This window comes from Meriones unguiculatus, chromosome 8, assembly GCF_030254825.1.
Source record: "Meriones unguiculatus strain TT.TT164.6M chromosome 8, Bangor_MerUng_6.1, whole genome shotgun sequence".
In the NCBI taxonomy this organism is placed as follows: domain Eukaryota; kingdom Metazoa; phylum Chordata; class Mammalia; order Rodentia; family Muridae; genus Meriones; species Meriones unguiculatus.
The window spans coordinates 74,181,045-74,206,208 of NC_083356.1; the positions used below are offsets into that span (position 1 = coordinate 74,181,045).

At 48.5% G+C, this 25,164-nt stretch overlaps 2 protein-coding genes and 1 pseudogene across 4 annotated transcripts; 1 reads left to right on the forward strand and 2 right to left on the reverse strand.

The window, feature by feature from the left end:
* Positions 1-6,275: 6,275 nt before the first annotated feature.
* Positions 6,276-7,805, reverse strand: LOC110565484 (developmental pluripotency-associated protein 4-like; annotated as a pseudogene).
* A 7-nt stretch (positions 7,806-7,812) lies between these two features.
* Positions 7,813-18,444, forward strand: Exosc2 (exosome component 2). 3 transcript variants are annotated; one of them, XM_021653942.2, is made up of 10 exons: positions 7,813-7,937; positions 9,201-9,302; positions 11,389-11,434; positions 11,558-11,647; positions 12,669-12,734; positions 13,477-13,545; positions 15,233-15,409; positions 16,587-16,715; positions 17,354-17,483; positions 18,065-18,444. In XM_021653942.2, the coding sequence occupies exons 1-9, from the start codon at positions 7,816-7,818 to the stop codon at positions 17,432-17,434; spliced, it is 882 nt and encodes a 293-aa protein (XP_021509617.1). In that variant the 5' UTR covers positions 7,813-7,815; the 3' UTR covers positions 17,435-17,483; positions 18,065-18,444. The 3 variants fall into 3 exon arrangements, with proteins under 3 accessions (XP_021509617.1, XP_021509694.1, XP_021509538.1); XM_021654019.2 differs by having other exon boundaries at positions 17,354-17,440; XM_021653863.2 differs by having other exon boundaries at positions 17,354-18,444.
* Positions 18,445-19,244: 800 nt separating this feature from the next.
* LOC110565576 (uncharacterized) lies at positions 19,245-25,082 on the reverse strand. The gene is made up of 3 exons (XM_060390523.1): positions 25,056-25,082; positions 23,842-24,940; positions 19,245-20,897 (listed from the first exon to the last, which is right to left on the reverse strand). Exons 1-2 carry the CDS (start codon positions 25,080-25,082, stop codon positions 24,053-24,055), a joined length of 915 nt encoding a protein of 304 aa, XP_060246506.1. The 3' UTR covers positions 19,245-20,897; positions 23,842-24,052.
* Between the last annotated feature and the right edge of the window lie 82 nt (positions 25,083-25,164).

The following is a 25,164-nucleotide window of genomic DNA, read 5'->3' on the forward strand; positions in this document are numbered from 1 at the left end:
GGCAGATCTCTGAGTTTGAGGCCAGCCTGGTCTACAGAGTGAGTTCCAGGATAGCCATCTGTCTCAAAGAAACACACACACACACACACACACACACACACAACACACACGCACGCACGCACTGGCCTCATTTGTAATCCAGCCACTGCTGTGGGAGTGTGATGGATGCCAACATTGCCAAAGGCTGCCCTCATCCACGAGGGCCTACCACGTGGCATACACAAAGCCTCAGACAAGTGCCAAGCCAATCCGCAGGCTTGCATCCAACTGCAATGAGTCTATATAGATCAAGTTGGTGAGGGAACTCTGTGCTGAGCACCAGATCAATTAAGGTTGATGACAACAAGAAACTATGGCACCGCTAGGGCCTCTGTTAAGTTGGCTGAGAGTGGAAGCCACATAAAGTGGTTGGTTGCGGCTGTGTGGTGGTAAAGGAATACGGCAAAAAATCTCAGGCAAAGGCCACATTGCAGAGTACTTCAAATGCAAGAAATGAATAGGTAATTTGTTTTTTAGTCTAAAAACCAAACAAAAATGTACTGAAGGCTGTTTTAAGGGTCCTCGGCATTTGTTTTAAGAAAGTGTTGTAAGACAGGCAGGCATGAAAATAACTATCAAGAAGAAAGAAACAGCTAGGTGGTGGTGGTGGTGGTGGTGTAACTCTTTAATCTCTTTCCTTCCCAACTTGCTCTTTGGTCTTGGTGTTTCATCAAAATGATAGAAACCCTAACTAAGACAAGTTGGTGCCAGGTGTAGGGTATTGCTGTGATAGACTGGGCCGTGTTTTGGGGAGTGCTGTGGAAGGACTTTGGAGCCTTGGGTTAGAAGAGCCATTGCATGCCGAGAGTGCAGTAGGAGCTTGGAAGATGAGAATGCTGAGAGCAGGGCAGAGGTGGACACCTGGCTTGTGAGGTTTCAGGGGGAAGTTTAAGACTCAATCGGGTCATCTGCTATTTTGAATTAAGATTCCGTGGATCTGGGTAGTTGAGGCTGAAGAATCAGCTGTGGTTAACAAGATACCAGAACTACTAAAGGGAAAGTTGGCTTTGCTGGGATACTTGATGCTGGTCCGCAGAGATAAGAAATTAGCTGTGATGAAGAAGAGAGCAGCAAGCTGGGCACAGTGGTGCATGCCTGTAATTCCAGCACTTGGGGAGGCAGAGGCAGGTGGATCTTTGTGAGTTCGAGGTCAGCTTGGTCTACAAAATGAGTCCAGGACAGCCAAGGCTACACAGAGAAACCCTGAATTGGAGAGAGAGACAGAGACAGAGACAGAGACCAGCATCACTGAGGTGAAATCTTCTGAGAAGCGTTTTATGAGAACATAGAGAAGCTGTGTTCTCAGAGCTTGTGCTGGCAGCTGAGCTTGCCAATGTGTAAGTTACCAAGGTGGTACTGGTTTTGAAGGCATAAAGGGTCATGGAGAGCAGCTGAGGCTTGGCACTGTGAGAGGCCAAGAGAGGCCATTGGTAAAGACGCAGTCTCAGTGGCAGTCAAAGGCCCAGGACTGAAGGGGTCATGCAAAGAAGTTGAACACTTGTCCTGCAGCTGGGATGTATGTGTGCCAGTGGAGAGCTTGTCTAATATCCCCACACTGTGCAAAGTAGATGTGCTATGCATGCCTATAATCCCAGCAGTTGGGAGGTGGAGGCAGGAGAATCAGAAGTCCAAGGCCAGCCTTCAATACATGAGACCCTGTCTTCAAACAAGTACCAAACAAAACCACCACCACCACCACCAAAAGTCCTAAGTTTTGGACCATTCTCAGGAAAGGTCTGCTTCTGACTAGGGGAGATTGCAATACACAAGCAAGAAAATTCAGTGTCAAGAAATGAAACAGGTGCTGAGAGATGGCTCAGAGGTTAAGGGCACCAGCTGCTCTTCCAGAGGTCCTGAGTTCAATTCCCAGCAACCACAGGGTGGCTCACCGCCATCTATAATGAGATCTGGTGCCCTCTTCTGGCATGCAGGTGTACATGCAGACAGAACACTGTATCTATAATAAATAAATAAATCTTTGAAAGAAATGAAACAGGATCGGTGTCGAAGAAGGACTGGAGGCATCATCCAGGAGAGGAGGTCAGTAGCACTTTCTCCAGGAGGATACAGACATAAGTGAGAAGAAAGCACTCCTGTGAGAGGAAGATCATGCACGACAAACTGATCATGGGCTAGCAATTGGTGGCCTTCATGGGACCAAGGGGAGGCCAGAGCACCTGAGGATACAGGGGACTGAGGACAAGACAAGCAGGAGCTGAGACGAGGCATCCAAATTTGCTTTTTGGTGTCAAGGGAAGTTGCCAGAAGTGTTAAGCATGAGGGTAAGTTAAGTTGATCTGATCTTTTCAAAGCTCTCTCTTGCTGTTGTGTGTAGTTGGTATACTGTGTGTGTGTGTGTGTGTGTGTGTGTGTGTGTGTGTGAGAGAGAGAGAGAGAGAGAGAGAGAGAGAGAGTGAGAGATGAGAGTTGGCTGCTGATAAAATGCTTGCTGTACAAACGTGAGTGAGTTCAGATCCCCCACGCCCACGGAAGACGATGGGCATGGTGGCAAGTGCCTGCAACTTGCTGTAGAAGTAGCTGATTGAAGAGATGAACTCCAAGTTCAACTGAGGCAAAGAAAGAGGCAAGGGAAACTAGGGGGACTTCAGAGGGAAAAGGAACCCCTGTCTTGGGACTCTGGTTGGAGCCTCTTATCAACAAAGAAGGGAGAAGTCCAGTATAGTCCTTTCTCTCTTCCCAGCTGTAGGCTGCAGTTTTCTAGGCATCTCACCAGAAACACCATGACAAGGGTGTGCTCTGAATCTTTGTGCAATCCTACTGGCTCCTGGCTCCACCTGATCAGATCACAGTTCCATTCCAGGCATCTTCAGAGTCCCCCTGTAATTTTTTTATTTTGTTTTTGTTTTCAGGACTGGGTTTCTCTGTGTAGCCCTGACTGTCCTGGAACTTTCTAAGTAGACCAGGCTGATCTCATACTCAGAGATCTGCCTGCCTCTTGAGTGCCTGGGATTGAAGGCATGGGCTGCCACCACCTGGGCTTCTACAATTTTACTTATCAAAAGAGAGGAAAAAAGGGGAAAGAGTTTTCCTAACAACCTTTCAACATGTAACTTGAAAGCCATCAAAATGGTATACCTGGATAATGCTAAGAAAATTAATCTCGATATTCTCCCTTGAGGGGCCCATGCAATCTCTTTCTCCTAACATAACCCTTTTGCTTAAAGTCTTCATTAAAATGTCTTTGATAAAATTTTCAGTTCTGTTTCACACTGGCCAATCCTGAGCTTATTTTCCGTGTCAAAGCCACAAACCCTTGCTTGGCCTAAGTCAAGCTTCCTAAAAGATTAAGGTGGTCCTCAGACTGCTGAGGTGATAATGTAGAGCTGTGTCTGTCTCCTTACTGCTGCCTCAAAAAATAAGGTGGAGAACAAGAGAAGACGACACCTAATGCTGACCTCTGTACATCTGTACCTGCACACAAATGTGTGCATAAAAGCATAAACTAAACACAAGCACACCAAATATAGCAGATCTGATTTGTCTTTGAAGTCACAGACTTCAGACTGCACTTTTGCTGAGGAGATGGTGAACATGCTGCCTGTGAGGCCCAACAACCTGACTTTGATCCCAGAGGCCTGAGTGGTGGAGGGACTGAATCTGTTCTTGCTGAACTCGCTGAACTTGCTCATGAGCCTCAGTTCCCAAATCAACTTGCTTTTTTTTATACTTTAAAACAAAAACAATAACAACAACAAAACCAAGCAAAGCTTAAGTCCATGTGTTTAATAAGACCCAATCACAGATGTGTTGCTTCCGGGTGCCTGCTCCAAGCCCAGATATGCAGCTGCTCTCCAGGATCCCACTCTACCCCAGATGTGTAGCTGTTTCCAGGTGCCCATTCCACTGCTTGCTGCTGAAAGGGTAAGTGTGGAGCAAAGAGAGCAGCTTGGGTGGAAATCTGGTATCTTGAGTTCTAGTCCCAGCTCTAGGTTTGTACTGGAGACTCCATGGCCTCAGGCAACTATTGGAAATAGCATGACCTCTGTCTTCCGGGATGGCTTGACAGAGGGGCAAGTAACATGCTTATGGAGCACTCAGGATGGGGCCGGAGGGCACTGAGCACAGGATCAAGGAGCATCTGGAAGATGTTTGGTTAACAGTGAGGACTCTGAGGAAAAATTGGCGCAGATGGAATGAAGATGGCTGTCTCTGCTATTTGAATTCTAGTCCTTCCTGGGTCTCAGTTACCTTCTATAATTAGGTATCCACAATGTCATCTCATTGCTACAGGCTGATTGAAGAGATGAACTCCAAGTTCAACTGAGGCAGAGAGAGAGGCAAGGGAAACTAGGGGGACATTAGAGGGACTCTGTGCTATGAGTGCTATGAGGATGAGCAGCGTTAAGTCAATGTCTTTCTCTAAAGGATAAAACTGGACCAGTGTTTTGATCTAGGGACCCTCCCCGAGGCCTTGTAGCTTGGGTTAGGATGTTTCAAAGGACACCATCGCCCTCTTATGGCCATAGCTGACTCAACGGCTGGACTCTGGCTGGCTTCCTTCAGGCAGGGAGAAGAGTGAGAGGTCCTGGCTGCTCTGTGACTTCATGTCATTGATTTCCTAGCAGGGTTGGCTTTTTCGATAACTGTAGTTGTGAGCATTGGTTAGGATAAAGAATGCTGACCCTTTGGAGATTTACCAGATGTGTATTCGGGAGGGAGAGGACCAGATTTACTTGACTTCCTGATCATAGTATGTGGGGCCTGTCCAATGGTTTAGTTTCCTTTCAAGTCCCCTTTGAGAGGAGAACCATGCTGTTGATTCTGTGAGATTGAAATTTAATGTGCAGGGCATGATGGCACATGCTTCTGGGAGGTCCCAGCCTTTGAGGGGCAAGGGGCAGCTAGATCTCTGTGAGTTCAAGGCCAGCTTGGTCTGCATAGCAAGTTTAGGCAAGCTATGGCCACACAGATTTTGCCTCAGAACTAAGGACAAACAAGCCTTGAGCTTCAAAGCTTGCAGGGCTGGGGATATGAGGGTTAGTGAAGGGTGGGAGAAGGGGGGAATGCCTCTGTCAAACAGGAGGTTCAAACAAAGCCACAGGAGACATCTGTCATATATTTCACCCCCTGCTAAGCAGCACCCTCTCGGAGCATAACCAAGTAGAAGCAAAGATTTTTGTGTCGTGTGTGCCTCACTGCAGACACACTTAGGTGTGGCTAGCTTCTCTCATCACCCAGAAGAGGTCCTTACTAAAGCACAGTGAAAGTCATAAGGCAAGGACCCAAACCAGCACCCAATGGCAGCTCTACCATAGAATGAAAGGCCTGCTAGGCACAGTATTCAAAGGCTCTGTCTTCTGCCTACACTGTTTCCTATAAATCCTGCCTCCCGATCCCGAATCTAGAGCCTGCAAAGCATTAGATTATAGTGCTTAGAGTTGGATGGAAAACTCAAGGTTCGTTTCTCAATCTCTAGACCTGGGCAGAAATAACTAAGATGATGAAAATGGGATATCTGGGTAAAAATTTATCCTACAGCTTGGCATGGTGGTTCACGCCTGTAATTCCAGCACTTGGGAGGTGGTGGAGGAGCAGGAGTTCAAGGACATCCTGGGTTACAGAGCCAGTTTGAGCCCAGCCTAGATGACATGAGATCCTCAACCTGGGACTGGGAACATGGCTCAGTTGTTGACAGCACTGGCTGCATTTCAGAGAACCTTGTTTCGATTCCCAGCACCCATATGGCAGCTCACAAACATCTCTAACTCCAGTTCTAGGGGCTCCAATGCTCTCTCTCTCTCTCTCTTTTTTTTTTTTCACAAACCAAATCTGGTATATTATTTTGCAACAACAGAAAAAACAAACCCAAGTCCTAAACACTAATAAAACAACACAACCTAGAGGAGAGGGCATGCAGAGGTTACAGGCAAGGCTAAATAAGTCCTTACAGCTGACTGCTGAACTTTGCTATGACGGTGACAGGAGCTGTCATATTCCTGCCCCAGGACCTCCTTACAGCAAAACAAGTAGGATGCTTTCTTTTTACACAAGAGCAGAAGGCTACTCCCAGGGTTCAAGAGCAGAGTAGAGGTGTGCCTGTTGGGTTCTGGTGGCCTCACTGACTCTTTTTTTCCAAGCTGCTTATATATACTTAACCAACAATGTTCCATAATTTCTGAGTGAGATGGGCACCTTCAAAGGCAAAGATGTGGGCTTCAGGGTCAGTCACAGTTCTGTGGGTGATGCCAGTAGCCCAAACCTAAGAGATCCTCTCTTTATGACTGGAGGCTCTTAGTTCAGACCTTGTTCCTGTGAACACACTTGGGGCACAGCATATTGTCCTCCAAGTGTGGGGGTGGAAAGGTACAAGCTGGGAGCAGGAAGAGGGCAATCAGTTTTCCTTTCTTATCAGGTACCCAGGCTTGTCTGGCATGGAAATGCAGGCGAACCCAGCCACGTGGGTCTGAAGAAAAGCTTCTCCCATGAACCACACATCACATTTCCCCATGGGCGTCTGGTGTGGCACTGTTCAGCATGGCCTCGACCCTGTTAGCATGCAATTCTGGCCCAAGGTGCCAACACTGCCTCAGAGGCAATTGTGGTCACAACGGTGGCGCTGACTTCCTCATAGAGAACAGGAGGCTCATTCAGGGCAGGTACCTGTTCCTCCAGTACAGGGACCACTTCAAGGGGAACTGTCACCTCAGAACACAGCTCTACCACCACCACTGTCTTCATTTTTTTCCCAGATGCCTTCACCCTGGCCTCTTTTGGCGAGTCAGGAACATTCTTCAATTCAGACATTTGCTTTGGGAAAGCCCCTGCAAGGAGTCGTTTATAAGCCTCTAATTTCTGTCCTTTGGAGCTCAGCTTCCTCTCTTGGCACCACGCCGGCAAGCCATCTCGATGAGTCAGGTTCACTGGGAGCAGATGTTCTGGACAAGGAGGAATTGGTACCTTCCTACGAGCGTGACCTGGAGTCTCAGGATCCTGTGCTTTCTTCTCTGGTTTATGACCGCTGTCTTTCACTGACTTTTTTTGTTCTTTCCCCACTGCTGGAGCCTTTGTGGAAGACGTGGTCGGCTGACTAGACATCTGGTGTTCCACTTCTTCCCTCGCCTCTTCTGTGCTGCTCCGATTTGCATAACCTTTTCAGAAAGTACTCACTTTTGGCCTTCAGAAAACTCTTACACCCGAGAAAGCTGGAAATGGTGGATTCTTGGATAGGAGACTTATAGAGAGCTCAGGATTCCAGCTCCTTTCTCCCAGCAGCCTCCATCTTCAGATTAGATGAAACCGCCCTCCAATGCTCTCTTATGGCCTCTGTAGGCACCAGATACTCAAATGGTGCAGAGATATACATGCAGAGAAAACGCTTATACGCATAAAACAACAAACCAATCAAAAGCAAAAAACACCACCCAAACCACAACCTACTCAAACTTGTGTAATCCCAGCACTTGGGATGTGGAGGCAGGAAGATCCGAAGTCAGCAGGGTTATCCTCGACTACACAATGTGTGAGGCCAGTCATACACGGGGGCCTTTCTCAAAAACAAAACCAAACTAGCATCCAAACACGAAACCAATGCTATGTTCCATTACAAAGTGAGAATTCTTTATTCCACAGGTGCTTTCTTGCCAATAGTAAACATGGCAGCTTGGCGCTCTCCCTTCCTCCTTCAGGTTAATTTAATAGTTGCCAGTAGTTAACATGGCCGCCACACTATACATTCCCATTGGTCGCTGCTCTGAAGGTAGGCGGGAATTGTTACGCGGGCGTGGAGCTGCGCCTGCGCAAGTCATTGGCGCCAAGATGGCGATGGAAATGAGGCTTCCTACGGCTCGCAAACCTCTCACCGAGACTCTGGGCCGCGACTCTAAGAAACATTTGGTAGTACCCGGGGACACGATCACCACGGACACGGGCTTCATGCGGTACGTGAGGATTTGGGGGTTCCAAGGCCTCAGAAGGCGGCTGCAGAGCTCTATGCACGTGGCCTCCTGCCCCGGAACTCAGGCTTCCTGCCTCCTTATATCTAAGTCACCGAGGTACTCGGGACACATCCGAGCACCCATACTGGTCCCCTCCTTTCCGAGCCTCTTGCTCTGACTCCCTGCATCTTGGGTGCTCCTATGTCAGCCCCTGATTCCCTCCTTTGACCTGTGGCATCCGAACTTCTGGGCTCTCAGTCTAAAATTCAAGATTTTTGAGCCTTCCTGGGAAGGGCTGGGAGTAGGACCCTTACAACCCTCTGAAGTGACAGTGGGCGTTGCTGGCTTGGCGGTCATCTCCAGTGTCACCTCAGCGAGGTGCCCGGTTTAATGCACCCAAGAATACAAACTTAACATGTAAAGACAGTGCGTCTTGTGGTTAGGGCAGGCTCTGGAGTCGGACAGTTGCATCGTTATCACTGGACGTAGCAACTTGCTAAGGTCAGTATCTTCATCTGTGGGGCAGAAACGCAAAATCCACCACCAAAGATAAATCTGCGTTAGGTAACCAGTCTCTCCATTGTCCTCTCTCTCTGTCTTGCTGTGTCTCTCTCACTCGCCCTCTGAGACAGGATCTCCCTATGTAGCACTGACTGTCCTGGAATTTGCAGTGTTGACCACACTGGCCCAGAAGTCAGAGGTCCACCTGCTTCTGCCTTCCAAGTTCTGGGCTCAAAGGTGTGGCCTGATTCTTTTTCTTTTTCTTTCTTTTTTTCATACAAATGAGGTTATAGTGTCTATAGCATTGCCTCTACACCTTAAATTTAGGTTCATTAGATGGCAGAAATCCTAGGATTCATTCCTTTACACTTTCAGCATATATTCAATATCTTCTGTGTGGATGAGGTACAAAAGTGAGAACCTGTATCCTAATGGAGTTTATGATCTAGCTAGGAGACATAAATAGTAAACGCCACAGGGAGTTGTAAATGCAGTGGACAGGGGAGATCAGGGTTAGGAGAGTAGTTGGGAATGGGGTGGATGGGGCAGCAGTAGGGAGGGCTCCTGTGAGAGGGTACTGGAGGTAGGCTGTTGGAACTTGACATCTGAGCCCACTCCTAAAGGATGAAGGAGATGGCCATGTGGCTCTCTGAGGAATGCATCAGACTTAGGGCCGGAAGAGCCTGTTAGGTTCAAGAAATAGGTTCTAGATGGGAGAGCTCACCTCCACTGATATCCTTTCATTGTGGTCTTGTCCTTCAACAGGGGCCATGGGACATACATGGGGGAAGAGAAGCTCATTGCATCTGTGGCTGGTTCTGTGGAGAGAGTGAACAAGCTGATCTGTGTGAAAGCTTTGAAAACCAGGTGAGGACAGGTGTGTATCTCTGTTGGAGCATCTGTGGGGTACACAACTCTTTTTCCATTTCCCCATAGCTTCACAATTGGTCCTGTTGTAGGCCTGCTATGTTGACTGCTGCTGTTTGTCACAGTTAACTTCAGCTGCCAACCCGACACAAATCTAGAGTTACTTGGTAAGGTGGAACCTAAACTGAAGAATTGCCTCCATCAGATTGGCCTGTGGGCATGTCTGTGGGGCATTTTCTTAATTGGTAATTGATGTAGGAGGGCCCAGCCTGCTGTGTGCAAAGTCATCCCTGGGCAGGTGGGCCTGGGTATATAAGAATGTTGGTTGAGGGCTGGGCATTGTGGCACAAGCCTTTAATCCTAGCATGTGAGAGACAGAGAGACAGGCAGCTCTCTGAGTTTGAGGACAGCCAGGGCTATGGGGGGGGGAGAATATGGATGCTTCAGTTCTGGCCTCCAGGTTCCTGCCTTGGCATTCCTTGATGATGGAACTTAACCTATAAGCCAAAACTCTTTCCCAGGATGCTTTTGATTGTAATATTTATCATAGCAACAGAAGACAAACTGTGAGCTTCAGAGGTCTCCTCATGTCACTTGATCCCTCCAAGTCCTGGTTACTTTCCTTTTCTGCACTGTAAAGAAAAAAGCTGCCTCAATGTTGTTGGAGAGTTGGCTCGGCAATTAAGAGCACTGGCTGCTCCTCCAGAGGACTCCTTCAATTCCCAGCATCCAATGGCAATTCACAACTAGAACTGGAGTATAACCTGTAAGCCAAAACTCTTTCTTTTCCCAGGTTGCAACAGAAGGCAGACTAGGATACTGCGTAAAGGGTAGTAGCGTGAGCTTCTACCAGTTCTAGCCATAACTCCAGTTCTAGGGATCCAACACCCTCACACAGACATACATGCAGGCAAAACACCAATGTTTGTAAAATAAATAAGTCATTAAAAAAAATAATTCAGTGACATGCTACACGTAAAGTACTTCACAAAGAGCCAGGTACCTAGAAGCAGCCTATAAAGGTTAGTCCAGAAGGGAAGCCAACTTGGAACTGAGTGGTCAGAGGTCAGGAGCAGAGCCTGAGCTGGGCAGGCGGTCACCCTGCCTGTCAGTGATGGTGAGGGTCTGGGCTTCGTGTTGCATCATCTGGGAATTCCTTGGGAGGGACTGACAGAAAAAAGCTGAGATCTGACTTCTGTCTTAATCAACGTGCTGTGGCTGCCATGGGGACATTGAAGGGGGACGGGGCAGGTTGAGGGAGCTGGACCAGGGAACTGTGTTCATCTCACAGACAACCAAGTGACGGCGGCTCGCACAGTGCTGGGAAGTAGTGTCGGGTTCCGTGAAATCGGTTTCTGTGTTACCTGAAAGGGTACTGCATTTTATTCTTTGCGGTTTCTCTCTGTAGGAACATTCTCACATGCTGATGTGGTTAAAGAGAGTTAAATAGAAGAGGCTGGGCACGGTACTGCATGCCTTTAATCCCAGCACTCGGGGAGGCAGAGGCAGATAGATCTCTGTGTGTTCAAGGCCAGCCTGGTCTACAAAGCAAGTCCAGGACAGCCAAGGTTACACAGAGAAACCCTGTCTCAAAGAACAAACAAAAACCAAGCAAACCAAGGACTAGAGGTGTTTTTAGTTCCTCACCATGCCCAGCCTTTCACCATCCAAACTCAGTGAGCTCACTGTAAGTGAGCCTTGAGGACCAAAGAGATGTAGTCTAATGCCTGGGCCTTAACAAAGAGCACTTTGCCCCTGGGGTCAGGGTGAGGGACCAGCAGAGTCCTGAGACAGGCAGGCAGTGGAGAGATGATAGTTCGAGCCCCGGTGGATGTTGTCCTGTTTCAGAATCTCTCCTTCCTTGCCTGTTGACACATTCATCCCTGTTCATAGGCAAGGGCTCTGTGTGTTTTTCATTTATCGCATAAACAAAATCAGGACTGCAATCTAAAGGAAGGGCCTTCAAGGAACAGTTGCTTTAAGAACAGCTAATGAAGACATGGAGTGATTCTGAAGTTCCCAGATCCAAACAGTATGTGGTGTGGTCAGCCTGCTGGCTGCTGGGTAACCTGGTTTTCTCTTGCAGATACAATGGAGAAGTAGGAGACATCGTGGTGGGGAGAATCACAGAGGTAAAGATGTTTTACAGAGTGAAGGAGGTGGTGGCTCAGGGATGGGACCTCCATTCTGTGACAGTCTGAAGAGGCCCTTCGTTTCTGGGTGATATGAGATGCTGCCTTACATCTCCCTTCCAGGTCCAACAGAAGAGGTGGAAGGTGGAGACCAATTCTAGGCTGGATTCCGTCCTGCTCCTCTCATCTATGAACCTGCCTGGAGGGGAGCTGGTAAGTGCTCACTTGCCCTGGACCTGTGCATTTGGGCTGTGTGGCCTTTGCTCCAGCGGAGAACTCGACTTTACACTGTTGTTGTTCTGGTTTTGTCACAGAGCCTGCTGCTTTGCTGAGCACAGGCTTTTCTCCTGGCCCTGCGCTCCCAACACAGGCAGCAGCCAGTGTGTGGTAAGACCAGAAACACCATGGAGCAGCTCTCAGGAGGGACCTGGGAAGAGGCTCCTGGATCTCTGTGCTCATTTCCTTTCCTGGTGCCTCGGCCTTGCACAGGGAAGGTGTCCATTGAAGAACTGGCCTTCACTTGTGTTTTGTTTTTGTTTTTTTTTCTTATGGAGTGAGGTGGAGTTGAGACTTGGTTTTTCTTTGTAACCCTGGCCTGGAACTCGCTGTGTAGACCAGGCTGGCCTAGACTCACAGAGATCTGCTAGGATTCTTGCAAGTGCTAGGATTAAAGTGGGGTGCCACTATGCTCTCCTTGTCCTCAGTTTTCAGTGACTTGGATGGCACTTCGTCATTGCCGACAGTGACAGCCTTTTGTGCATACCATGGTTGAGTTTCTCATGTATCTCAGAGGGCCCCCCCCCCCCCCCGAGCTGCATCCTGTGGAGAGTGCCAGAATAAAGGAGGCACAGTCCCTTAAAGACCTCATGGATTGGTGGGGGATAGGAGATAACTGAGCCATAAGGTAGCAGGAGAACAAAGAGACTTGGGAAGCAGAGGGTGGTTGTTTCATGGCAGGGCCTTGGAGTGAGGTTAGGGACTCTGGGGTGAAGGAGACAGCCTGGTGTGACATGTGGTGGGTGAGTGGGGAAACAGGCTCAGTGAACGTCAGAGGGTGTGACTGTTGACTCAGGAGGGCCTCTGTGGGAGAGCTACTGTCACCACCAGCTCAGGTTACTTCTTGTCACAGTTCTTCAGGCTAAAATACCATGGCTGGCCTCAAGCAGAAAGCAGCACTGGGGAGAGCTCTTCCTGAGTGAGGCTTATGTCACAGGGTTGTTTTTCTGTGTTTCAGAGGAGAAGGTCTGCAGAGGATGAGCTGGCCATGAGAGGCTACTTACAGGAAGGGGACCTCATCAGTGTATCCTGTACCTTTTGTGCTCTCCCACAGGGCTGCGAGCATGCTTGTACTCTGTCTGGCCAAAGGAATGGGATCTTGCTGGGGTTGGGTCCTGGGTTACGGGTCCAGGGCTCTGCTGCCACTTTGTTTTTTCTCCTTAGCTCAGAACGACGCCCTAGGTTTTGTAACTTGTGATCCATGGTGAGGCAAGGCACAGTGATTTTCCCTCTCTTTTTAAAAAGGGTAGCCCAGGCTGGCTTGGAACTCACTGTGTCTCCTAGGCTGGCCTCAGACACATGCATCTCTGTCTCAGCTTCCTGAGTACTGAGATTTCAGGCATAGGTCATCATCATTCCTGGCTTGGATCGAAATTTCCTTTTTCATTTTAAAAGATATTTGATTATATTTGTTTATATCTGTGTTCAATCACTGATGTTCTGTGCACAGTCAGAGGATAACATGCAGGAGTTGGTTCTCTTTTGTGTGGCTCTTAGGGATAGAACTCAGATTGTCAGGCTTGATGGCACTGAGCCATCTCACCAGCCCTCGAGTTTTCTAAATAATATGAGCATGTATTCATGAAAAGATTGTATCAAGATATTCTTGCTAACCAAGGGGAAGGTGAGGTCATTGTGATGCCCTTTGGGTCCATTTGCATGGTGGCCTGTTGGTGATAGGAGGGAAAGATGGATTCAGGCAGGTGGCACATGAGTGGGTTTCCAAGGTTATTGTTGCTCCTGTTGTTCCTTCATCACTTGGACAGGCAGAAGTCCAGGCAGTGTTCTCGGATGGAGCTGTTTCTCTGCACACGAGGAGCCTGAAATATGGAAAGGTAAGTCAGGCTTTGATGCTTCAAGTCCACTTCTGAATTCCTGTAGTTCCCTAGTGTGCTGACCTAAAGATCTGATAGTTAGCTGGGTGTGATGTCAAGGGCCTGTAATCTCAGCACTTTGGAGGCTGAGATAAGAGAATTAAAATTGGAAGCCAGCCTGGGCTATACAGAGAGACACCTCTTCCTCAACCCCTTTTTCCCCCATCTTAAAACAGAACAAAAGCAACAACACAGAACTCAGTTGTTCAGGACTGCTGGCGGATTGACCGTGCTCCCAGAGCCTAGTGGGAGAGGGGACTTCTGCCAGTGGCGGGGCAAAAGGTGATTGATGTCCTAAATCCCTTTCCTCCCAGGATCCCGTTCTGGCAGAGCCCCTCTGCTTGGGGTTGTGAGGCTCTGTTCCCTCTGGGAAATGCTTAGCGCAGCATTGAGAGGCGGGCTGCAGACCCATGTCTGCAGTACAGCCAACACAGTAGGTGTTGTTGCTAGCAAAGATAGATTTCCCATCTAAGCCTCTAAATGAATTTTGCCTGCTTCTGTGAGGTTCCATTATTGAGGTCGTTTATTTTCAAGACAGCATGCTTCCTAGGATACATTAGGGCACATTTGCTTCTTGTCTCATTTTCTGAGAGGAATAAGAAAACGGTGTCTTTTAATGAAGTGGTAGCTGTCAGCATGTTCTTGAACGTGAAGTAGAAGAAGGTGTGTGTGCTGACCTCCACAGCCTGGTGCTGTTGAAATGTCCTTGTTGGTGTTGGTATGTGGACTTCGAGCTGAACTGTCAAGCCCAGGCCTGGTTTTGCCAGTCAGTGGCTCACATCTCATGGGTGGCATGGGAATTGGAGGTTAAGATCCAAACTAGGGACATGGACTAGAACTGTTATCTGACTGGTGGGATAGTCTTCCTTGCCTCTAGTTTCTGTAATGGCCAGCACATCTGCTGTGGGTTAGAAGGCAAAGGGAAGTGACAGCATTGACAGCCACCTTCTTTTAATTAAAACGGACAGCCTGGTGGTGGTGCACACCTGTAATCCCAGCACTCGGGAGGCAGAGGCAGGTGGATCTGTGAATTCGAGGCCAGCCTGGTCTACAGAGCGAGTTTCAGGACAGCCAGGGCTACACAGAGAAACCCTGTCTGGAAAAACCAAACAATAATAATAATTTAAAAAAATGAAAATGCGCATGCACATGTGTGAGGTCTTGAAGGAGCTGGTTATTTTTGCTGTGTGGTTTCTGGGTTGAACTCAGCTTGTCAGACTTGACAGCAGGTACCTTTGCCACCATCTCACCAACGGACTGCCTCCGTGTCTGGGATGTAGAAATAGCTATGGGCCAGAAATGTTTTCTGCCAAGTGCATGCTGTCTGAGCACTGGGTGACAGCAGTATGCGTAGGAGGGACAGTGACGGGTACACTGGGATGTGCATTCTGTATCCTGTTTTGTGTTCATCTCACTGACTTGCTGCTCTTTTTGGTGGGAATGGGGTCTTACTAGATAGCTCAGCTGGCCTGGTATTAGTGAGCCTCGTGCCCCAGCCTCTCAAATGCTCTGCTCCCCTATTTGGCTTCTGATCCATTTCCTTTTTGGTTGTTTTGAGACAGGGTCTCATGTAGCCCGGGCTGGCCTCAGCCTCCCAAGTGCTGGAATTATAGGCTCATGCTACCTGCCTTATGGTCTGTCTCTTTAGCTAGGTCAGGGAGTTCTAGTCCAGGTCTCTCCTTCCCTGGTGAAAAGACAGAAGACTCATTTCCATGACTTGCCCTGTGGTGCCTCAGTGATTCTGGGTAACAATGGCTTCATATGGATCTACCCGACCCCAGAGCACAAGGATGAGGATGCTGGCGGCTTCATTGCAAACCTGGAGGTGGGTGCACATCCTTCCAGCTGGTGGTTGACAGTCCCCTATGCTTTTGTGGCAGGCGGAGTCTGCTGCCGTGTGTGTATGTGTATGTGTGTGTGTGTGTGTGAGAGAGAGAGAGAGAGACAGACAGACAGGCAGACTGGGGGTTATGTGCCATGACACATGTAGAGTAAGAGGACAACCTGATGCTGCTGTTGTTTGTTCTTCTCTACCTTGTTTAAGATAGAGTCTCTTTGCCAGCTGGCCTGTGAGATCTGAAGATTTCCCAGTGGGTGTGGTGGGGGTACACATGTTTACGATTTGTCAGCTTGTATATGGGTTTTGGGGGTCTGCTAAGCAAGAGCTTTTATCTACTGAGCCCTGGTGCATTTTTATATCAACAGTCATGTGCTTAATAACATCTAGGGTGTTTTCTAGAAATGCATCGTTACATGAGTCTGTCATTGTAGGGCATTGCAAACACACCCACAGAGATGCTGCAGCAGTGCAGTGTTTCGGGAGGCCCCTGCGTCTGTGAGCTGCTGATGCTACTTGGGGTTTGCTCACTGTGCACTGACTGTAGAAATGATATGCTTTGAATGAGTCTGAGCAAGAGTGTTCATGAGCATTTAATTGTCTTTGAAGAGACAACTCAGTGGCTGCCTGGAGCTTTGCAGGTGAAGGTGGCTAAGTTGCAGGGTAATAGCCAAACAGCCATCGAAGCAGCAGCAGATGGTTGAAGGGCTGGCTCAGTTGGTAAAGCTCTTACGTTGTAAGCGTTGAGAGCTCGGGTTCAAACTAGAACCCACATAAAAATGTCAGGTGTGCACGTGTGATCCCAGCACTGGGGAGGTGGGACATGAGGATCCCTGGGGCTTGCTTGCCTGCCGGCCGCTTAGTGGACCTGGTGAGATCCAGGCCAGTAAGACCTGGTGTTTTCAAAGGAGGGGGAATGGCATTCCCAGGATGGCACCTGAGGTTGTCCTCGGACCTCCATGTGTGTGCCAACTTAGAAGCATATGCACACATGAACTTGTATGTGTATATTAAAAAAAGTAGAGATTCCACGGTTTGCTGTTTGGGTAGTGTGGAGTTCCGTGGTGGAAATGAGTATGCTTTCTCTTTTCCGTGGCTTCTGGGACTGTTTGCTTATTTGGATCCTGTTGTATTTTCTCCCCTTCCCCTTTGTGTCCTGGTGTAGCCAGTAGCCCTTGGTGATCGAGAGGTGATCTCCCGGCTTCGGAACTGCATAGTCTTGCTGGTAACTCAGAGAATGATGCTGTATGACACCAGCATCCTGTACTGCTATGAGGCCTCCCTTGGGCATCAGGTACTTAATCCAAACTCCTTCCCTCGTGTGTGAGCTACGCCTGTGTTCCTTCGGTTTTCCCGTGGCAGGAACTAGCCTGGAAACAACCCTAGTGAGTCCCTGACATGTTCCCTGATATATACTAGCTTTCTACACTTCATCTTGCCTGTCCCAAAATTCATCCATCATCTTCTTAATTTTTTAAGTCAATAGAAATTTTTTTTTCTTGATTAAAAGATTATTTTTATGTGTATGTGTGCTTTACCTGCATGTATGTATTTGTCCATGTAACATGCACGTGCCTGGTGCCTTGGAGGCCAGAAGAGAGCATCACATCCCCTGAAACTGGAGTTGCCTGCCAGCATTTGTGAGCTGTCATGTGGGTGCTGGCAACTGAACCAGCATTTTCTAAAAGAACAGAAATTGCTCCTAGTCACTGGACTGCTCTCCAGCCCCTCAGCCATCACCTGATGACTGGGCAGCTCTGTTGTCAGCTCTCCCAGAGCCCTTGCTGTGGCTGGGAGCGTGTTTTCTCAGTCTGGGGGAATGTAGACTGCAGGAGGCATGTGAGCCAGGCCTCCTTTCCTCATTCTAGTTGACTTGATGTTCAGTAATGGACATTTCCGAATGAATGCATGCCCTTTTCTTTTTTTCTTCAGATCAAGGATATCTTAAAGCCAGAAATAATGGAGGAGATCATGCTAGAAACACGCCAGAGGCTTTTGGACCAGGAGGGATGAGGCCAGGTGCCGAAGAATGGGACTGTGCACCTCTCTGGAGCAGTTTCGGGTGGGAAGTCAGCTGTGTGCCCCCACATGTGGCCCAGGGAGGATCTGACAAGCACATTACTCATCTGTAGCAGCGCAGTGGAGCCAGGCCTGTTCTTTCCTGTCTGGGACAAAGCCAGGGTGGAGGCTAATGGTGGCTTTGGACGCTTGGGTCCCAGTACAAGGGTTAGTTTTAGGTCTTTCAGAGCACAGTGTCCCAGTTTGATGACTTACCTTGGAATAACTTGGAGAATCTATGTCTTCCAGTCATGCTACACAGTGCCCTATGAAATTGTCCCAGTAGAAAACATGGTGGGCTGGGGATATAGCTCCTGGGTGGAGTACTTTCCTAACATGTGCAAGGCTCCAGGTTCAATTTCCAGCTCTACCTCAACCCCAGAAAGACGAAAACCAAAGAAGAAAGACGTGGCATTGCCAGTGGCAATGGTCAGTTTTGACTTCCACCCCATCATTTAATGCACAAGTGTGTGGCTGGAGAGAAGGTGGTAGAGCTAGGTCACCAGTCAAATGGATAGAAGAATAAAGTGAGCCAGCAGCCTTTGCTGGAATCTGATTCCCACTGTATGTTCCTTCTGGTGACAGGTTCTCGAGATCCATACCCTCTGCCTGGGCTTCCTTCCCCGTGTGTGTGAACTGTTCCTGTCCTTTAGCATCTAAGGCCCACCAACAAGTCCACCAGCAAGAAATGGCCTTGAGAAAGCCTTAAGGAGTGCCTGAGGTGGTCCCTGAGATATTGCAGTTTTCTGTGCAGTGCTTGTCCTGCCTGCAAGGGTGGTGTGCAAGAAGCCGAGCCACAGCTGATAACCTGAGAGAATGAGTGTTGTGGGCCCACAGTGCTTTTCGATGCTCTGACGAGAAAACAAAAATGGATCGGAAAAAGCCAAGTCCTTTCCTTTTGTAATTGACACGGTGATGTATTAACTTTTGAATAATTAAAAGTTGAAACAGGGTACAAGTCCTCAGGGTAGAGTGCCGGTGCCTGTGCTTCGTTTTCGTTTAAAAGTGGCCTGGTCAGCGAGGCAGTACTGGCCTGTGATTCCACATGCAGGTGGAGTCCGAGTTGAGGCCAACGTGGAGAGACTGTCTCATTAAACAGAAACAAGGATAGTACCCTCATAGACATTTTTTCAGTTAACATTTTACTCATCTTGTGTATATTACATTTGTGTGCATGGGTGTGAGTGTGTGTGCATGTGGAAGTCGGGACCACTTGTAGGAGTCAATTCTCTCCTACCATGTGGGTCCCAGGGGTCAAACTGAGCCATTAAACTGGGCCAAGTTTATTTTTGCCAGCACTATGGATGGAACCTAGGGCCCTGCAGGGCAAGGGCCTCACTGAACAATAGATTTATCTATTAGATATACAATGTTCTGTCTGCATGTACACCTACACGCCAAAAGGTACCAGATCTTATCGATGGTTGTGAAGCCACCATGTGGTTGCTGGGAATTGAACTCAGAGCCTCCGGAAGAGCAACCAGTACTCTTAACCTCTGAGACATCTCTCCAGCCCCACTAATCAGCGTTTTTTGTGTTTTGTTTTGTTTTTTTTAAAAAAACAAAAAACACTGGATGTTGGGTATGGTGTTGCACGCCTTTCATTCCAGCACTCGGGAGGCAGAAGCAGGGAGATCTTTGAGTTCGAGGCCAGCCTGATCTACAGAGCAGGTTTCAGGACAGCCAGGGTTCTTGTTACATAGAGAAACCCTGTCTCAAAAAACCACAAATAACTAAATAGCCCCCTCCAAACAACAACAAAAACTTATTTGGGGATCACATAAATGTATAGGATATATTTTGATCACATCCGTCCTTTTTCCAGGCCCAACTCTTTCAGAATCCCCCTCCAATAAATCCCCTCTCCAATTTCATATCTTTTTCTATTTCTGAGACAGGCTATTTCTGTGTAGCCCTGGTTGTCCTGGAACCCACTATGTCGACCAAGTTAGCCTCAAACTCAGATTCACCTTTTATAATTTTAAATAACCTGGTGAGTGTCGTTAGTGCGCCCAGATAACCCAGAGTACAGTCCATCATGGCAGAGCAGCGGAAGGTGGCTGGCCACAGTGCAGCCACAATCAGGAAACAAATGCTGTTTGTCTCACTTCTTTGTACCCAGCCCAAACTCTAGCCAGTGCATGGTGCTTCCCACAGGGTGGTCCTTTCCACCTCAACCCAGCCTAGAAGCTTGCTGGTACAGCTGTTCAGAGGTGTGTTTCCATGGTGATTCTAAATCCTGTCACAATTACAGTCAAGATCGGCCATCACACAGCACCAGACAACTTTGTATATATGTGTTTCTGAGACATAGATGGTCAGAGATAACAACTTTATGTTCTGAGGGACCAAAGAACACAGTTCCCTGTATCTGTACTTCAACTTCAGGTGGGCTCGCCTGTCTTGAATTTCAGAAGTTTCCAGATTGTTCATCTCATGAGTGGATGGGAATGGGAGCCTGAGTCCCACTCAAGCTCATTTGTCCTCACCTGTTTCTTCCAAGATAGTGGCAAGACACTAAAGTGCTTCAGAGCAGCTCAGTGAGGTTCAAAAGCATCTTCAGTTGAGTATGTGCTTTCATAGCCACCAGAGGGCGCCCTTGGTAAATGTAACTACATTGAGTATAAGAAGGAGCTGAAATTTTGTGACTAAACTTTATTTATTTATTTGCCCCCCCCCCCCCACACACACACACGAGACAAGGCTTCTCTGTAGCCTGGACTTGCTTTGTAAACCAGGCTGGCCTTGAACTCAGAGATCCGCTTGCCTCTGCCTCCCTGAGTGCTGGGCTTCAAGCTTTGCTTTATCAATGGAGTTGAACCATTTTAAATGAGAGTTATATGAGCTGTACAAGATGCATCAGCACTAGTTTAACATTCTTTCAGATACTTGCTGGGCTCTGCGTTCTGTAGTCTGAACCCTTAAAGGTTTTCCAGTCTTGAAAAGTAGTACATCTTGCTTGATTTTCATGGCACCTCCTAGGCAGTGTCAAGGTGGAGCTGGGTATCTCCTTCCCAGAAACCTGTTACTGGAAACTCAGGTGGAAGGTGAACACAAGCGTGTGGCCACAAAGTCGCAGCTGATGCTCTGGGTGAAGAGAGGAGAGTTATGTGGTCAGGAGCAGTGGTGGGAGCAGCAAACGAGGTTTTCCCACGAAGCAAGGGGTCTTGACCGGGAGCGCACCCACCTGCTGTAGAGTGAGGGGCATTCCTGCTGCAGACCAAGGAGAACTGGAGAGGGAGGGCAAGTCTGTTCTTGGATGTCAACCTGAGTGTTTCAACTTGGGTACAGTAAGAAAAAAGAATATCCATGGGCTGACACATCCTACTGCACTTGGTGGCTGGGGTCCAAAACAGCTGGCAGGCTCTGGAAGCTTCTTAGTATCAAGAAGATGGTATCCACTGTAGTCAGAAAGCTCCTGAAGGGAAGAAACCCAGGACTAACCACTCAAGACTCAGCATCTTGTTCTCTACCACCCTGCAACACAAGCATCCATGACTGTACTGCTCTGAAGAAACAGCACACTAAGAAAAACAAGGAGGTTTTTAACTGCAGAGTATGCTGAACTTTTGGCTAAGAGAATGAAGGAAACCAAAGAAACCCCAGGAAAAGAATGCCAGATGTAGGTTGCCCTGACTGAGTCAGTCAAAGATAAGCCTTTAAGAGGAGCAAATAAGCCTGGTGATGGTGGTGCGCACCTTTGATCCCAGCACTCAGGAGGCAGAGACGGGGATAACTGAGTTAGCATAGTCTATAGAGTGAGTGCCAGGACAGCCTGGGCTACACAGAAATTCTGTCTCTAAAAAAAAGGAACAAATAAATAACCACAAAGTATACATCTCCATGGTTTGGAATCCATCTGAAAGGAAACTGGGAGTGGAAACCATTGGTTTGGGACAAGGCGACAGATTAAATGCCAGTGATGACCCTGCAGTGAGCACGATGAGAGACAGATCTGCGTCTGGGAAACCAATGTCGAATTTGATCCCAAGATTACCAGACAATAAGCAGCAGCAATGTCCCTAGCTTTTAGGTGAAGAAACCAATTTAGAGAATAGAATGACATGAGTCCCAGACAAGAATGAAGAACAGACTCGGCTTCAGCAGGGTTCCAAAGCCACATATGAGCACAGGACAGACCAACTGCGGAAAGTTAGGACCCAGGAGTGTGGTTTGCTGCATTGAGACTGACTGAATTCTTAAATGTGCATGGGTGTTTGGTCTGCATGTATGTCTGTGCACCAGGTACTCCAAGGTCAGAAAGGCCTTCAGATCTGGACCTGGAGTTACAGCAGATGGCTGCGAGCTGCCATGCAGGTCCTGGGAATTGACCCTGGGTCCTCTGGAACAGCAGCCAGTGCTTTTAGCCGCTGAGCCATCTCTCCGGTTGTGTTTTGTTTGGATCACTGCTTTCGCCAACTGCCTGCCTGCCTGCTCCTCCCTTTGTATTCCTGGAGAGTAAGAAGGCAGTTACTCAATGCAGTATTGCCAGCCCCAGAATAGGTGCTTGGTAAATGTGTGCTGATTGCTAGGAGTGGCAGCATAGCCACTTTGGTAGGGCACCTGCCTAGCATGCTTGAGGACCTGGGTTCCATCCCTAGCACTGCTTAAACCAGTTTTTGTGAAGCATACCGGTTAACTGACACCTGAGAGGTGGTTGCAGGGCTCAGAAGTCCAAGGACACTCTTAGCTACACAGCGAGTTTAAAGGGCAGTCTGGGCTGGAAATCCTCTCAAAACCAAAAACCAAGGAATGGTGGTTCAAGAAATATGTTTTGAAGAGTTGCAATTGGAGGTGCTGAAGAGACGGTTCAGTCGGTAAGAGCACTTACTACTTTTGCAGAGGATCTGGGTATGGTTTCCAGCTCATGACCATGTCTGCTCCAGGGGATTTGATGCTCTGCCCTCTGTGGCAACAGACAGGATAGTGGCATACATAAACTAAGTCAGGCACACGCACATATGAAAATAAAAGTAAATCTTTTAAAAAATTAGGATTTGCTTGTTCAGTTTGAAGTTCAGAGAATAAGGAATGTGGGTAGGGAAAGGACTCTTCAAAAAGAAAAAAAACACCAGTTATCGGGATGAAAATGAGTAAATTATCAAAGGGGAACAAAAGCTTCCAATTTGAAGATTTGAAGTACAAGAGAAAGTTTAACAGCCAAACTATTAAAATGAAACAGTGTGACAATCAGATTTAAATAATCTATCTTTTTTTTTTGTTTGTTTGTTTTTTTTGTTTTTTTTTTTTTAATTGCAGGGTCTCACTAGGTAGCTCAGCTGGTCTGGAGCTTTATGTCGATCACGCTGGCCAGGAACTCACAGAGCTCTGCTTCATGAGTGCTGGTGTTAAAAGTGTATGCCTCTTGAAATGGCATTTTCAAACAAGTGCCACTTCCCAACCTGGCACATTTCTCAAATACTTAGTTAGACCTTCCCAACCTGGCAGATTTCTCAAATACTTAGTTAGACATACATCACTACAGGGGCCCCTGACGCCCCCAGTAACCTCTGAAAACTTGCTTGACATTAGCTGAACAGTTATTCGGTCCTGAATGCTTCTGCAGAAAAGCCATGCTTTTGAGCAAGAAGCAGCAACTTTTAAACGACACTCTGTCACAGCTATGAGTGCTTTTTTCACGTGTTAGTGAGAACAGCACTGCACGGTGTAAAGCATTTCGTGTGAAAGTGCAGGCAGTGTGAGTGCTGTGGTGAGTGGGTCCCTTGAGAAATGGGTCCAGGTAATAGGGACAGTGAAGGCTGGGGCACCTGAGCATGTACTTTCACTGGTGGGACAGTTTCGCAGACTTCTGAGGACTAGACAGCTTTTGCCTAACTTCAGATGTTTTGAGGATGTGTGTCTGACCTGTGAAACGTCATGGTACGGATTCTTTTTTTTAAATAAATAATCATATTAAATTCTTTCAATAAAGTTATAAACATGTAAACGTTTCTCATTAGCTTTGTACATTTTTCTTTATAATGAAACGCACAAAGGTGCATAAAATACTATGATATCTATCCTGTCTTTTCTATGAGTTTTTAAAAAATTTTTTGAGACAGGGTTTCTCTGTGTTGCCTTGGCTATCCCACAACTGACTCTGTAGACCAGGTTGGCCTCAGATCACAGAGAGCCACCTGCCTCTGCTTCCCGGAGTGCTGGGATTAAAGGCATGATTAGCACGACCTGGGTTCTATGAACATTTTTTTTTTGGTATCACTGTGGCTTCTCCCTTTCTCTCTTTTTAAATTTCTGCTAGATTTTTCTTTTTTTAAATTTAATTTAATTTAATTAATTACACTTTATTCACTTTGTATCCCCCCATCAGCCCCACCCTCCTCCCCCGTGGTAAGGATTCTTACTGTTGCGCAGTAAGCATGCACGAAAGCACAACCTTGCCTGGCATACTCCGAACAAACGTGTTTCTTCAAGCTCCCATGCCAAAGGATCGTTGATGCTCGCTTTCTCAATACTTCTTCCCAGGTTCCCACGTTTATGCCACGTTTATGAGGATGTAACGCTCGGGTCATCTTGATTTCTAGGAGCGAGCCAAAGTTTCTCCCCGAACGAGGCTTAAAGAAGCAATCCAACCCCGGTTCTGGAACACTTCAATCCGTAGTTTTTCCCTGGCTCTGAATCTTCTGCTATCTTGCTACTAGAGCAGAGACGACGTTGGCTGACCGGAGTCCACCGGCTCCCAGGGGGCGGGGTCAGCTCTCTGTAACTGAGGGCGGCTGGGGCAACAGCGAGCAGCCCCTGAGTTCCGGGACTACAAATCCCGGCATTCCTCCTGGCAGCACCGAGCGTGGCTACTTGGCGGCTCTCGCGCTCACTGGCCAATCGGATGGTGGCGAGGGGGGACTGACTCCGGTTATCGAAGGCCAGTGATAGTGCGGAGGAGGCGGGCGCTTCCTCACCGCTCACCTTGAGCTCAGGAAAGCTACCTTTAAAAGGTCGTGCGGAGCCGGGCTGTCGCGGGCAGGGAGGCTGAAACCCGAAGGTTCGGCAGCGTGTAGAAGAGCGGCGCCGTCGGCCCGTGGGACCTCGCGCAGGGGGTTCCGGCGTCGCTGGGGGCGGGGCCGGGGGCGGGGCCTGGCCTCGTTGTGGAGCGGCTCGTAATCCATCATGGCGGCCTCGGGAGTCGGTGTCTATCTCTGAGAGGCGCTGGAGCTGGAACCGGGTGCCGGGTCTTGCGGCTAAGGAGCCCTTCCACGGCAGCCCCCAGCCCCCACTGCCTGGAGAAGCCGTGCCCCTCGGCAGAGCCGGGGATGTGACTGTTCGGCGGCGGCAGAGTCCGGAGCCGGGGGAGGGGTGTCTCGGGTAGAGACCCCTGGGCTCGGGGCAGCTGAGGCGCTGGGCCTCCTCCCCTGTGGCCGCCTCCCGCTTCGGGACCGAGGGAGACCTTCGTCCCACATAGCCCTGCTCTGGCTCCAGGACACCCGGGGTGGTCTCAGTTTCTCCCTACCTGGGACACCCAGTTTCCTGAGGAGGAGCGTCGCCTCCGAGGAAGCCGGCCCGCGCCCAGCCTGGGGAAGTCTCTTTTTCACTCCCAGGCTGCCCTTCGCTCGATTCCAACCCCAAGTTTGTCCACGGAGCCCCTCATTCAAATCATCTCCCTACTGTCAAGAGATCTCCGCGGTCCTCCCAGATTGCTTCCGCCGCCCTCCGATGTCCTGACTTCTTCC